The 15,156-nt window shown below is 42.0% G+C and overlaps 1 protein-coding gene across 7 annotated transcripts in view; it reads right to left on the bottom strand.

The window, feature by feature from the left end:
* Positions 1-15,156, bottom strand: part of CDC14A (cell division cycle 14A) — a 181,561-nt gene that overhangs the window by 13,584 nt on the left and 152,821 nt on the right. For 5 of the 7 annotated variants that reach the window (XM_035017925.1, XM_035017922.1, XM_035017923.1 and 2 more), the window contains 4 exons: positions 12,132-12,247; positions 10,293-10,340; positions 8,144-8,266; positions 6,908-7,442 (listed from right to left, as the gene is read on the bottom strand). In XM_035017925.1, the coding sequence (XP_034873816.1) occupies positions 6,992-7,442; positions 8,144-8,266; positions 10,293-10,340; positions 12,132-12,247 (738 nt within the window). In that variant the 3' untranslated portion in view covers positions 6,908-6,991. Of the gene's footprint in view, positions 1-806; positions 1,135-5,701; positions 5,713-6,907; positions 7,443-8,143; positions 8,267-10,292; positions 10,341-12,131; positions 12,248-15,156 lie in introns of those variants that run through there. The other 2 variants (XM_035017928.1, XM_035017924.1) reach the window with 2 other exon arrangements.

Raw genomic sequence — 15,156 nt, forward strand, 5'->3', positions numbered from 1 at the left:
AATCACTCAGATTTTCACCAAACTGAGTATTTTACCAAGCTGGATCTACTATTTTGATTTTATTCCAAGTCCTACTTTAAAAATCAGTAATTCCTTATATATATAATTCTATAAGTATATATATACATATTTTCTGACTAATGCCAGAACACAGAAGAACTTAACCTATTCACAGGCTACCAAGGTTGTTCTGAAATCTGAGATAGAGAACACAGAGAACAAATTGGTGGTCGCCAGAGTAGACGGAGGTGAGGGATGGGCAAAATGGGTGAAGGGGAGTGGGAGATACAGGCTTCCAGTTATAGAATGAGTAAGTCACGGCGATGGAAAGTACAGCATAGGCATATAGTCGATGGTTGTCTGGTGACGGATGGGAGCTACACTTGTGGTGAGCACAGCATAAGGTATAGAAAGGTTGAATTGCTGTGAGGTACACCTGGGAAACTAATGTAACAGTGTGTGTCAACTACACATCAGTAAAAAAGAACTATAGCCAACAAACAAATGTAAAGGGATAACAATAATATTGGAGACAAAAATAAAGTTGCCTCATGATTACCAAAAAGATAAATAAATTTGCAATGGAGAATCCATCCACAGAGTCTTCAGAACCAAAGAGCAGACTAACCCGCTGAGTATAAACACGGTTGCGCCCCTCACACAGGGAACTGCGTCCCCAACAATTTCAACTGTGGCATAAGGAGAACGCGAGGGTAAAACAGTAAGCACACACACAACAGTTCATTTCAATTTTCCTTTCAACTGTAAACCAAAGGAATATTTTTTTAATTCCTTTCTGTGTCTAGTACTATGTTAGAAGCCGTAAGATATAAAAGAACTTTATGGAACTTTGTGTATTGACACACAAAGAAAGTTTAAAAGTTGGAGACAAGTCTCATATACATGGACAACAGGTAAATAAACACAGACGCTCAAGTATGTCATAGCAACCGCACATATTGATAAGGTACTAAATATGCATCGTGGGCAGGAACAAGAGGTTGAAAAGGGTCGGTTCAGTTTCCGGAGGAAAGCTTCAGAGAGTAGATGGAAGGTAGTATATCTCTTTAAAAATGAGAAATTGGTGAAGAGGGCAGGGGGCTTTCAAGAAAGGGCTTTCCAAAGGCCAAGAGGTAGGCAATAACGAGAACGTAGTGGGGAAGGAGGGCCAGGGAACCCACATTCAGGGACAAGCAGGGTAAATGAGGTACAAAGATACGATAGGGAGACCTGAGGACAGAGGGCCTGAAAGCTCAGCAACGGAATTCAGGATTAATGTTCTAGCACTAGGGGATCCTGGTCACTTTTGAACAGGTGAGTCAAATGATGAGATCAGTTCTCTCTTACCTGGCACTGCTTTAAAGTGGGCTTGGCAAACTATAGCCCAGGGGCCAAATCCAGCCCACCACCTGTTTTTGTAAATAAAGTTTCACTGAGACACAACCATACCATATGTTTATGTATCGAGTTGAAGAGCTGGGACACACAGCCAAAACATTGACTATCAGGCCCTTTACAGAAAGAGTTTGGGCCCCTACTTACAGTATGAATGAATTAAGAGACTTGAGTTAGGAAGATCATCAATGAGGCTAACACAACAACAACAAAGATGAGAGAACAGCAGAATAGAGGAAAATGGGGAAATTCCAAGAGACAATGAACGGCCTCATCAATATAACCTGCAACATCACCGTGATAATATCTCTGGAAATGTCCGAAGACATTCCTAAGCTACTGGTTAGGAATAGTAATAAAATAAAATCACAAAAAAGATTTTAATAGGTGATGCGCAAAGCAGCTTTCAGAAGAACCTCATTATAGAGAAGCTTATCTTATTAATATTTATATACCCTACAGATCAGTACAACAAAAGCTTATTCTAAAAGGCTACTCCATACAGCAAAGATTAATGTGACCCCGTGACACTGAAGTGACAAAAAATTCTTTGTAACCAACCTGACTCTATATATACATACATATACATATATTTTATAGCAAAGCACATTATTTGACAACTCCTCCAAAAGCTCACTGTTATAAAAAAGATGTTTACTAAGGACCATAATTCTCCTTTGGGTAGTTAAGGTTCCATTTACAAAAATAAATACATCATTTAAAAGTTAATAATAAATATATGGTGGATCTGTTGGTCATGTATGGTTATTTAACATCAATCAATACTATTGTGCATAGTAAAACACGCAATAATCGTTGAACAAGCATAGCGTTTACCCAAGGACACCTGCTAAGGCAGGGACAGAGGACAGCAGATAGGACTCAAACCAGTCTCCCTGCCTTCAGGGTTTCCACCGAGAGCTGTCCTGCACACGACTGCCAGAATTATCTTCATCGGATCAGATCTGATCAAGCCAGTCTGCTGACAAGATTCAGATAGCTGACGCTGGCTTCAGCTTAACTTTCCAGCCTCAACTACAGGTGACCTCCCCTGGCTTTAGCTACACTGGAATACTCACTGCTCTTAAAACAATAATAGCTAGCAATTATTGAGCACCATCTGTAAGCCAACAGGGTAAACTACTTCACATGATTTATCTCCTCAGTTAATCATCACAACCACCCTATTACAAAGACACTATGATCACTACCCCATAAGCCTCAAGGCCCCATAGTCACACAAACTCCTTTCAAAGTACACAGCCCTATGTCATATAAAATTCACAAAAATTCATATTTTGCCTTCTTTATCTTACATAGGTCCCACCAAATTGTATAAGCTTCAGGGTGCACAAAACCTAGATCTGCCCTTGATTATTATCATTCCCATTATTCCCATTTTACTGAGGCTCAGCAAGGTTAAATAACTTGCCAAAGTACTCACCATAAGGAAATGGCAGAGAGAAAATTTGAACCTAGGTCTATGTGTCTTCAGAACCTAAGAATCTAAGTACAAGGCTGCACTTCTGGTCGTATGGTTCCCATTGCCTGCAATGACCATTTCTCCTCTTCCTGTTTTCATGGCTAGATTCCCAGCAGGCTCCTATTCATCCTCCAAAGCCCAACTAAAGTGGTATCCCTTCTTCACATCTTTCCTTGACCTCTCCTGAAAAAATGAGCCTCCTTTAGCTATCCCTGTCTTTTAAACACCTACCACAGTATATGTGTGACATAATGTAATCAAAAGAATATGCTTTTTAGAGTCAAACTGACCTAGGTGCAAATTATGCCTCTGCTACATATTTGTGATACAATCTAGGCCTAGGCCAAAATATTTAACCTCTCAAACCCTCCAGTTCTTCATCCTTAAAATGGAGGCAATAACTCTTAACACATGACTCATTTAAACACCCAAGCATTCATATATCCATTCGAGAAATACTTAACGAGTGCCTACTGTATGCTCAGAGCATACAACTGTGGCATACTGTGGCACAGAAAACAGAGGCACAGTCCCTGACCTCACAGAGCTTACAGTCTAGTGGGGGATACAGATAAGTGAACAGATGGGTAAAATGCAGCGCGAGCGGAGTATTGATTAAGACCAAGGCAGGGTATAGAAGAGCTTATGGGGAAGGCATCACGACCTAACCCAGACTTCAGGGGTCAGGTAAGGACAGTGGAGATGAATAGCAATTCAGTGGCAAGTCTCATTTTAAAAATAAAACAGAGCAAATATTCAAGACAGATACCTCAAGTAATTTCAATTTAATAAAATACTTCCACCCCACCCACACCATAATCACACGTCCCTCATTTCTTAAGCATTTGAAAACTCCTCTGAATGTCAGGGAAGGAAAACTGATTTTTTTTTTTTAACAAAAAGTGGGTTAATAAAAATGAAACCTTGTGCATTGTCCTGGGCAGTAGAAACCTTGAGGCTCACAGAAGAGGCCAAATAAATAAAAATAAAATCGGATGGTTTCTCGGCTTTCTGTCACCACCAGAAGAATTCCTTAACATTTGCTCTTGTTTTCTGTGTTAAAGCGTTTAATGACAGAACAAGGAAATCATTTTTACATTTTTCTGGGGGCTGAACTGCTGCATAAAGTGAGAGCAATTGCAGCTTTCAAAAGAGATGCTAATTGCAGCTTCTAAAATATTAGACTCCCTCTAAACACACGTCATCCTCATCCCCTAGGAGTTTCTGGGTCTTTCTTAAAGGTGCTGGGAGGATATTGCCGTACAGACTTCATTTCCTACCCAAGGATCTGAAAACATTTCTGTTGAGTGATTTATTCCTTGTTCTTCAGGGGCCATATGCCTCAGAGCTTAGGAAGCCCTGCAGGGAAGGACCACCTCCTTTAGACAAGAAACCCACAATTAGAAAAGCAAGTGTAGCGGACCGATAAAGGAGAACAACTCACCACCTTCTGCTTTATTCCACATTAACATGGGAATTTCCATCTGAATTTAGACTTTTTTGGGAGCCTTCCCTCCCACAGAGGTTTTCTAGGCAAAGATAAAGAAGTGAAAGTCAGCCCTAAGAGACCTGCTACTTCTTACTTCCCAGGAGGGTGAGAAGGAGGAAAATGTTGTCATGCTGGCGATTCTATTTCTAAATGCTTCTCTTTACAATAAGATGACAGATTTAAGAGGCAGAAGAGGCGAACAGCAGCAGCTGCCCACACAGACTATTACTTTAATTATTGGAAAATCACTCTATTCAGGCCAGGAGAGGGATGAGGAGAAGGAGGAGAGGTGAAGACAAATAACAAAACATGGAATGACACCAAAAACTAAATTATATAAATATGGGGGGGAGATCAATCACCTAAAGAACACCCCCATACTTCAACTAGCCAAGAGGAAAACTGAGATCCAGAAAAAGTAGAATGATATTCTTTGTCAGGCTCCTGATGCTTCTGGTATTCAGCTGCAAATGTAGGTTTCACTAACTCTTTCGCCATGAAACCAGCGAGATATTTATATAATTATCTATATTATCTGTATGTGTAACACTTTTTCCAAAAATGAACAGGTCTGTGTGTTCTGGTCTAAAAATGAGGCTGATCGACAATCGGTAGATGAAAATACTGACAACTCAACTCCTGCTGGGAAGCACACGACTTGTAAACCGTGTTGTGAAAAGGTAAATACCTATCATTTTCCATCTAACCCCCTAATTACTAAGATCTAAGTTTTACTGATACACCTATACGCATAATATAGTGGGATCAGAGGCAAATTAAGGGGTGGAGTGGGCTGGCAGTTGCTTGGGGCCCTAATCTATACAGGAATCTAAAATAATGTTGAAAAACATCACGGGGAATAAAATCTTATGGGGAAAATTATACAGTTGACCCTTGAACAATGTGAACAATGCATGGGTTAGGGGTGCCGACTCCCACGTAGTCAAAAATCTGCTCCCCCAAAACTTTTGACTCCCCCAAACCTTAACTACTAATAGCCTACTGTTGACCAGAAGCCTTAGCAAGAACATCAACAATTAGTATGTTCTATGTATTATATACTGAATTCTTACAATAAAGTAAACTAGAGAAAAGGAAATGTTATTTGGGAAATCATAAGAAAGAGAAAACACATTTACTGTACCGTATTTATTGAAAGAAATCCATGTATAAGTGGACCCTTGCAGTTCAAGCCTGTGTTGCTCAAGGGTCAACTGTATGTGCCAGGAAGGATTGTGTGTGCATAGAAGAGAGAAAAAAAAAAACAACCTCTGAAAAGAGGCTGAGGTAGGGATGAGAGTGGTAATAAGTCCAGCCAACACACATGTGCATGCACACACGTGCACTGCATCCTCATGTTAGGAAAGATGGTCCCTAAACTATCATCTAAGGAAAGTGGGTCTCGTTAACTATTCCCATGGGGCTATTGTTCCCCAAAAAAGGCACGTTGCCCTCCCCCCACTCTCCTGCAGAAATCAGCCTCTCCCTGGACAATGGCTGAGGGTATGTTTGAAGAATATCAAGCATGAAGGAGTCCCAGGTCCCAGCCCTCCCAGGACACTGGAGCTGGCTTGTGCCCTGACTGGAATCACTCCGATTCACATTTCTTTGATCTGTGAGATCGATTTCTCCTTCCCATTTTGTTCTTGTTCTCTCAAATCAAAACTCACATTCCCATAGATCTCGATTCCCTTCCAGGCAATCAAAATATGTGATTAAAGTGATTCATAGCAGGGGGTGAACCAACAGATTTGACCTAACAGGGATTTCTGATTAAAAGCTGGGGTTGGGCGGAGCTTGGCAACCTAAATACTGAGTTCACAGGGAGAATGTGTTTGGCAAACTTTCGTCCTGTCTCCGGAAGAGTGATGGCTAATTCTAAACATCTTCCTGATACTCTGTCTTCCCCTCCCCAACATCCCAGATACCGACCTATAAGCCTTCCTTATCAACACCTCCCGTTTGCCATGTTGTTAATTCTGTAGGGTCAGTGCCCTGCAGGAGGTGACTTATTCAGGGGCCTAATGGTTAGTTATGAGAAGATCCTGTTCATTCAGCACCTTCCACATTTAAATACTCTGAGGGGGCGCCTGGGTGGCTCAGTCGGTTAAGCGTCTGCCTTCGGCTCAGGTCATGATCTCAGGGTCCTGGAATTGAGCCCTGCATCGGGCTCCCTGCTCAGCGGGGAGCCTGCTTCTCCCTCTCCCACTCCCCCTGCTTGTGTTCCCTCGCTCACTGTGTCTCTCTCTGTCAAATAAATAAATAAAAATCTTTAAAAAAAATACTCTGAAATTCATTCATTAGCATGTGATGTGGAAAAGCAACGATTCCTAAAACCACCACAACCAAAGCCAATACCGTCTACTGTATGAATCAGCTCCTGGCTTGGCACCAGATATTCAGAGTGATTTGCAAACTTAACTGAAAAGTTAACTTGAGTCAACAGTGTTCATGATGAAGGGAATGAAAGCTGTTTCCCTTCGAAAGCACCTGAAAAGGAGTGGGAGGAGGAGGGCAAAAAGAAGGAAGGAAGAAACCCCAGTTGAAACTTGGCATTTACTTGAAGAGGAGCCAGCAGAATGCACGTGCATGGACAGTTCCACAGCACAGAGGGAAGGCATCGCTCAGAAGGCTTCCTTGGTGCTATTAAATTTCTTGGGTGGCAGCCTTGGCTGGGAAGGCAAGGCACAAAAGTTGCGTTCAGGGCTCTGAGGACCAAGAGGTGGTGTCTGCGAACTTACGGGGATTGAACGGCTCAGGAATCTCGCTGAGGAAGAAGAGAGGCCGGTGTAGGAGGGCCGGAGGAGGGTGGGGTGCTCCTCGGTCTGGACGCTGTGGGGGCTCGGCTGGCTGCGCAGGGTGCTCCCACCACTGCTGTTGCTTCGGCTGTACTGGTTGTTGTTGAGCTCAGGGTAATTTCTGGCAGGCGGCTGGGAGCTGCCGTTCAAGAGGCTGGTGAGCGGGCTGGCTATGAAACCCGCCTTAGAGGACGAGGAGGCCTTTTTGTTCTCTGGCTCCTGTGTCGCAGCGTTCAAGTTGCCTAGAGAACTGGCTAGCCGGGAGTTTATGGAAAAGCTGAATGGAAAACACAGGTTGTGGGCGGGGGGGTGGGGGACATAGACAACGATGTATACTCACGCAGAGTTCATGTTTCTAAAACACATAATTAGGACATGAGGGGAATGGGATGCAGACAGTTCTGATTAATGCAAATGGCAACAGAATGGCTTCTTTATCGCTCTTGGTGATAGTATCCTATGGGGCCTTGAGTTATACACATTAACTTCCTGTCTAAGCAGTTAATTCAGACCCAAGAAGCTGGCTTAACCACGCTGACAGGAGATGTTGAGACAGAACATCTGGGGGCTCTATGTGTCCTGAGGTGGAGAGTACAGGAAAAGGGCTATATGACGGGAGAGTAAAAAGTAGACTTAAGTGTAAGATTTAGCTTACATGTACTCATTCTAACGTCCCTACCGATCGCAGGAGAAATGACCATACCACATAGCATTAGTATGTGCCACGGAACTCCGATTTCCTGATCACGTTAGGCAAGCTGGAGCTTCACTGTAGAAAGGGATGCCATCTGGCACTCCCTCCACGGCCTTGTCCCCCACCACGTGAGACAGGAACAGAAGCCCCGCAGGGTCACAGAGCCTTCTGCTATTTCTCCCCTACTCCCCGGTTCCCTCCTCTGACAAACTTCAGCCAAACTCATTGTCTGCCTCGGACTCCCTTTACCTCCCACGGGTATCTGAGAAGTAGAGAAAAATCACCTTCGTACACTGGCACCTGAGGACAAAGAACCCCTGTTTATCCTCTTGGCCGTCACTGAAGGGGACAAAGCCACTTTCGAGGTCTTCAAAGTAGTTGCAGATCCTTGTGGGGCCGAAGTCAATCTTTGTGGAAACAAAGGGGCAAAATGTCACACAAGAGCTGTGTCATCCTAACATCCAGCAATCAACTAAGACACGGTAAACTAATAACATTAAAGAGATCACAGCAGGTCACGACAACAGTGACAGTAGCAGCAGTCAAATCAACAGAGCACTCGCTCCGTGCCAGACTCTCTTCTGAGAGCCTTATAGATGGTAAGTCAGCTCATCCTCACAACAACCCTATGAGGCAGCTAAGATTGCAGTCCCCACTTTGCAAGTGAGGAAACGGAGCCACAAAGAAAAAGCTCCTCATCCAAAGTCACTCAGTGAGCAAGGGACAGAGCTGGGATTCAAATCCAGGCTCCACAGTCCTGTCCTTAACCATGATCTTGCCATGCTTGGTCACTTCCCTTCTTTGATGGCAGCGTTCTTTCTTCACATGTTCTTAATTCTACTTCTTTATATTTTAAACCTGTCCTCTTCCTTCCACTCTGCAACTGCCCTAGCTGAGGCCATCACTACTCCTTCCTCTTGACTACTAGCAACCTCTTTTAATCTTATTCCTTAAAATTCAAATTCTGAATAGTCTCCGGTGGAATCTAAAATATTTAATTATGTCACCCCACTGTTTAAACCATTTAATCTTTCCTCAGTGTCCAGGAAGCCTGAGCTCCTTGGCTGTACTTACGAAACCCTCCAGACTCTGGCACTAGCCTTTGTGAGCAGGTCCTTTCTACCCACACTTTGCCATTAGGCACCTCTACTCCAGTGACACGAATTGTTCTCAGTTCCCTGAATGGACTGCATTCACACCTGTGTCCAGCTTGCATATGCTGCTTTTCTTGCCAGAGCATCTTCTCCTCTCCTTACCTCCCCTCCACCTCCATCTGCCTCATTCCCATTGCTTATCCTTTGCTGGTCCAATCAGCTAGTACCCTATACAGCAAGCCTTCACTGAATTCCCAGGCAGGGTAAGCATCCTGTTTCGTCATATATTCTCATAGTAAATCATAGCCCTTACGCCATACTGCACTGTCTGGTATTTGTCTATTTCCCTTGATATAAGCTCCACTGAGGGCAAAGGACTGTCTCTCATTTCTATTCCCAGTGGCTAGTCCAGTGCCAGACTCAGAGAGGATGTTCATTAATGTTTGAGGGAAAACAGACTCAAACCTGAACAGCCGGGGCAGAATCATGGCTTTAATACCAAACCTGTTTTAACTCGAACAAACCATTTAATGCACCTGGACCTTGTTTTCCTATCTGCTCTAGAAAGCTTACTTACTTGTAGACTCTTTCCGTCATCATCCTCCCCACAAACAACATTTCAAGTACATGGTTTGCCTCTAAAACACGAATGGGAAAAGTGGTACAAGAAAGCAGCTCAAGTTTCTGGAGAAGTCTGAGCCCTCTTCGAACTGCCCACACGAAACAACCCTAAAACCTCGGGCTGAATAAGAACCAGAGGTGAGGGGTGAATCAGCTTTCTACCCCTATCTCATCAACGGTCTTGGCAAACATGTCCACGGCCCTCACCAAGCCCTACACTACACCCTGGTACCACTAGTATCTTTAAACCACCCTGGGACTGTTTGGAGGACATTTTTCCAGAGAGAAACACTAATGTTTCCTCTTCAGATGGAGGATGGGGAAGGAAATAAAACTAGAAAATAAAGAACATATGTAAAACTAGGGGCGAAAAGGACAAACAGAAATGTTAAAACCTCGAGGCAAAATCGGTCACTGGATTGAAAGGCACATTGCTGAGCAAGCATAGTTTCTTAGAGACCCCAGAACGTGCTGGAAGCACAGACTACACTGATGTCCCTACCACAGCCACACCTGCGGGCACCTCAGGAAAACCAAAATCCCCTTCATGGTGAGCATTAAAAATAAGGTGTAGTGTAACAATCTGGAACAGAAAGGAAGGGGCTTAAAAAGTGAAAAGCTGTGTGCAATTTGTTTTCACCAGTTTCAGGGTTGGGAAATGTATCTAAAGGGGAGCACTTATTTACAAGCTACTAGAAATTCACCTCAGTAACAGTACCTGAAAGGCTGGGATACTGCTCGTGGGTGCCCTTTCATATCATCCAACCTGTGGAAATCAAAGACAAAAGCTCACGCATCACCGGTTCATACATTTAAGCAAAAACCAAAAGGCAGAGCATATGGAGTCAGACCAGTAAAAATATTAAATTGGCAAAAGGGAGAAACCTCCCAAATGGATATTAGTACTCATTCCGTTTCTAAAGTAAATCCTAGAACCAGCAGGAAACCCATTTTAGTCATTTTGTTTCATCCTAAATTTAATTTACAGCAAATTTCTTTAAATCAGAAGGTGGTGTTGCAGCCACTCAGGGTAAAAAAAACGTTCAATGATGATACCATGATGCCGTTAGGAAAATTGAATTCTAAAAAATGAGAAAATTTCTAAGAATTAAAAAAAAATAGAAAAATCATATTGGAATAGTCTTCTAAAATTTGTGTCGTGGAGGTTCTCTCACTTCTTTTGCCTACTTATGTGCCAAGCTATATGCCAATTTATCCCTCCCTCCCCCTTATGATTTCTTCAAAATCAAATCTAAATCTGTTGGAAATTAATTTTAAGCAATATAAAGCCTTTCTTAAGAGTTTCAAGGGGAAAAATGGCGAAAAAAGAGATTAGTAATCTTGAAGAACCTTCCACTGACTTAGATGATATCCATAGCGGGCAGAGCACAGATTGAACAGTACTGGGTGTGAATATCAGCTCTATTCCAACTCCATCCCACTGGGGAGGGATTTAACCTCCCTAACCTCAAGCAACCAACCCAAATGTGGGTAATGATGCATACCTTTTGTGTTAATTCAGTTAATCTTCATAACCAAACTAAACACCTAACATGCTGCTCAGTGAATGATACGTCTCTTCAATTTTCTAGTGGTAGTTGGCGGTTACTACTAAGCACGAGGCTTGCTATCCCATCTTCTCACATTACTGTGGAAAACGATCAGCTTGAATTTGAGCCACATAAACCTTCATCCCCCAGGTCAAGGAACCAGTATTCAAAGCATAGGTAATGATGTGTTCAGACTTAATCTGACTTGTGTTATAATCCTCCCAGATAACACATGAAAATTAAACTCTCTGTGAGGCTGTTTGACATGTGTCATGCTGGCAAAACACCCCTCTCGCTGTGCATGTCTCTCACTTAAAAGGCAAAGAAAAGCAGCCATTTCCTATTATAATCATTTATGAACTTGTCACCACCCCATATATTACAGTAAAGAATCTGGAAGATATTCACAGATTTTTGTACCTACATTGATCCTAAAGACTTTCTTTTTTAACTAATCTGAACCATTAGCAGGTTTTAAATGTTATGATCACAAGTCAGGTTCCATCAATTGATTCTGATTAGTAATTTTAGACTTCAAACTTTACAGACACAGGTTAAGAATTGTTTATTCAATTCTCAAATATAGAACATAAAACTAAGGAGTTAGGATATACCAAAGCTTGGCATTCAATACTTTTCTACACACTCTAGATTCAAAACAAAAGCCTCAGTACAGCTGTGAGGATTTGCCACAAGATAGGACATCCACTCATGGGGGAAGAGTAGAATTCCAAAAGGAATTTTGAACACAGTCCCAGAGACACCCAATGTCATAGCAGTTTAAGGTAGGATTTCCAGAGACTGAGATTGCAGGAGCTGCTTTCTGTAAGCTTCTAAAACTTAGCTGCTCTCTATAGTGACAAAATAATAAACAACACAAAATAGTAATAAACCAAAAAACAAGAGGTAAACATGGCACTTGTAGAATGATATGCAAAAGAGAAGATTAAATATTCTATCCACAAATGGAGGCAAAATATAAATTCAGAAGTTTAAAATGGATCTACCTAAATGCACAGGATGGTGAGGAGCGTGGCTGTCTCTGACTTTTTAAGGCACGTAGTTTGTCTCCCTGGGTTATACTATTTTTCATTTCCACATCTTCATCCTCTTCTAAATTATTCTGGAAAAAAAATGCATGTTCCATAGAAAGGTTATTATGAATAATTTTGCTTTATATAGCTTTCTTAAGAGACCATAAACTATTTATATAGATTGTCTTAACATAGATTATCTTAAATAGCTTTAATGCTCTATGAATTCAGCATTGTCTATATATATACTAGAGAATGTTCAACTATTTATCAATTAAATATACTGGTCAAATCACCTCTAAATCAAAGCATGGGTATGGATGTGGTAGAATTTAAAAAGAGCTCTTTATTACAAGGGACCACAACCAAAGAGACTCTCACGCAGACAAAATCATGCTTTGGAATATAGCTCAGATACAGGCTGGCTCAATAGATACATTACAAATATGTTTCCAGAAACTACTAGGATCAATCACTATCAATTTTATAACTTGTTTACAGAAATGAAAGACAAAACAATTTAGGATATCTAGATGATAACTTACTAGGATCAACTAACACTAGTAAAAACACTCAAGACCTTTCCAGAAGGAGTTAAAGTTTACTAGATTGAGAAAGTGTTTCCTGCTGACATAAGTCTTATAGACTAAAAAACAGAAGTACCACACAAGGTCTTTTCACATGCTAGTTCACATTTAATTCTTACAATTCAGGGCAGGGAGGACACTGTTACCCATAAAGATGAAAAAAAAGGAGGTGCTCACAGAAGTTAAGAATATTACCCAAGCTCCCTGAAGCTCTTCATGACAGCAATGATTTTAATTTTTTTTTAAGATTTTTTTTTATTTATTTGCGAGAGAGAGAATGAGAGACAGAGAGCATGAGAGGGAAGAGGGTCAGAGGGAGAAGCAGACTCCCCGCTGAGCAGGGAGCCCGATGCAGGACTTGATCCCGGGACTCCAGGATCATGACCTGAGCCGAAGGCAGACGCTTAACGACTGAGCCACCCAGGCGCCCCTGTCATGATTAATTTTTTTTTAAAGATTTTATTTATTTATTTGAGAGAGAATGAGAGAGAGCACATGAGAGGGGGGAGGGTCAGAGGGAGAAGCAGACTCCCTGCCGAGCAGGGAGCCCGATGCGGGACTCGATCCAGGGACTCCAGGATCATGACCTGAGCCGAAGGCAGTCGCTTAACCAACTGAGCCACCCAGGCGCCCCATGACAGCAATGATTTTAAAATCAGATTTCTTGACCCCAGATACAATGGTACGCTAACACTGCACCAGTAAAGATTTTATTTTGCCCATTTCCTCCCCTTAATAATTCATACACCTTGAATTTGCTAAGATTCCTTGCAGCCATAAAAGTCCCCTCCACTCTTTAAATCTAGAGCTCTTATTTGATGAAGGATATACAAAAACATACTTCCCTCAGTCACATTCTAGTCATTTCTGATAGCCATTCCTGGCTCAAAACACTTCTTTACTCCCTGCCACCTAAGTTGGGTTGCAAGGATACATCTGGGGTCAGTAGACATGTCCTGGGTAAAAAGACCACACCTTACTACTATAACTCTGAGTTTAAAAAAGAAAAATAGACACACAAAGCACACAGCTGGTAGGAAAGAAGAAGAAATGAAGATGAAAGCTTCCTAGAGGAGGGAATCCCTTAACTGAGTCTTAAAGAATGAGTGTGGAGAGAAGCAGCCAAGATCACAGGAAGGGTCATCCTGGCAAAGAACACCAGTTCAACAGTCACAGGTTCATGGAACCTTAAAGTCAGAGGATTCTCTTAAAGTCATAAGTTGCCCATCTATAAAGTCTCCAGGAATTGGTTATATCATTCATCTCTGCCCATGCAACCCCAGTGGGAATGAATCCATTATCACCCAAGGAAGCCTGCAGGAATAGAAATAAGGTAGGTCTGAAGGTTAGGCTTGCTAACAGGATGGTACACCTGAGGAGGTGGGCTTAGCTTCACCCAGCAATCAACATGGGTGTTGTTACCAGTTACTTGTACCTGATGGAAGGACCAGCACACAGCCAGAGTCTCTAGAATATGGGACTGGCTTCTTGAAGGACCTGACAGGATCCTCACCCTTATTGGTCAGGTTCATTGTCTAATGGGCACCTTTGTGGGAAAGCCAGGAAAGCTTGTTTGTCCTTCCAACCAGGAGGATCTTTGTGTTCCCAGCTCTGAAACACCTTCAAAATTCTAAGGAAAAGTGAGCCTCAACCTGGAATTCCAAAATTCAACCCAACAGTCAAACGTAAAGGTAAAACAAAGATAAAAAAATTCACCTCCCACACAATCTCTCTGAGAAAACTATTACAGGATGTACGTCAGGGAAAAGTTAAGAAGACAAGAGGAAATCCAGGAAAATTAGGACTCCAACTGAAGAGGGTGAAAAGAAGGCCTTGGGTCAGAACTATACAGTAAGGCTAAAGAACAACCAGTCCAGGGTGGAGAGGAGAAGACTCTTTGGGAAAAGAATGAACTTGGTAAAAATTTTTTGCTGTGTTAAGATTTTGAATAAATTTTAAATTGCTTGGCATAATTGCGGGGAGGAGAGAGTAGCCTTAAGTTTTCCCAAGTACACAGAAAACTATGCAAATAAAAAGGCAATTAACTCACACCTGAACTCATATAACATTGTGTCAACTGTACTTCAGAGTAGACTACCATGCTCAAGAGTGAACAGTCCTTACATAGTAATAATGTACGTATTTTTGGGTTTAACAAAAAATTATGATGTAGCCATATGGGGAAGCACGGGGGAGTAGGAGTAACACCTGGGCGGGGGCGGGGGAGAGCTAAAATCCTGTTTACCACAACCAGAAGGCAATCAAAAAATGTCCAAAACCAATAAACCGTTTTAAATAGCATTATAAGCAAGACATTGATGTGTAGAAATAATGGTAGTGAAAATGCTGATATAATTTGCTTAGGGGTTCCTCCGTTTGGGACTTGGTCTTGGAGTACAGAAAGGTGGGAT

The sequence above is a fragment of the Mirounga leonina genome, unplaced genomic scaffold (assembly GCF_011800145.1).
Source record: "Mirounga leonina isolate KUSES-001 unplaced genomic scaffold, KU_Mleo_1.0 Mir_173, whole genome shotgun sequence".
Lineage (NCBI taxonomy): Eukaryota > Metazoa > Chordata > Mammalia > Carnivora > Phocidae > Mirounga > Mirounga leonina.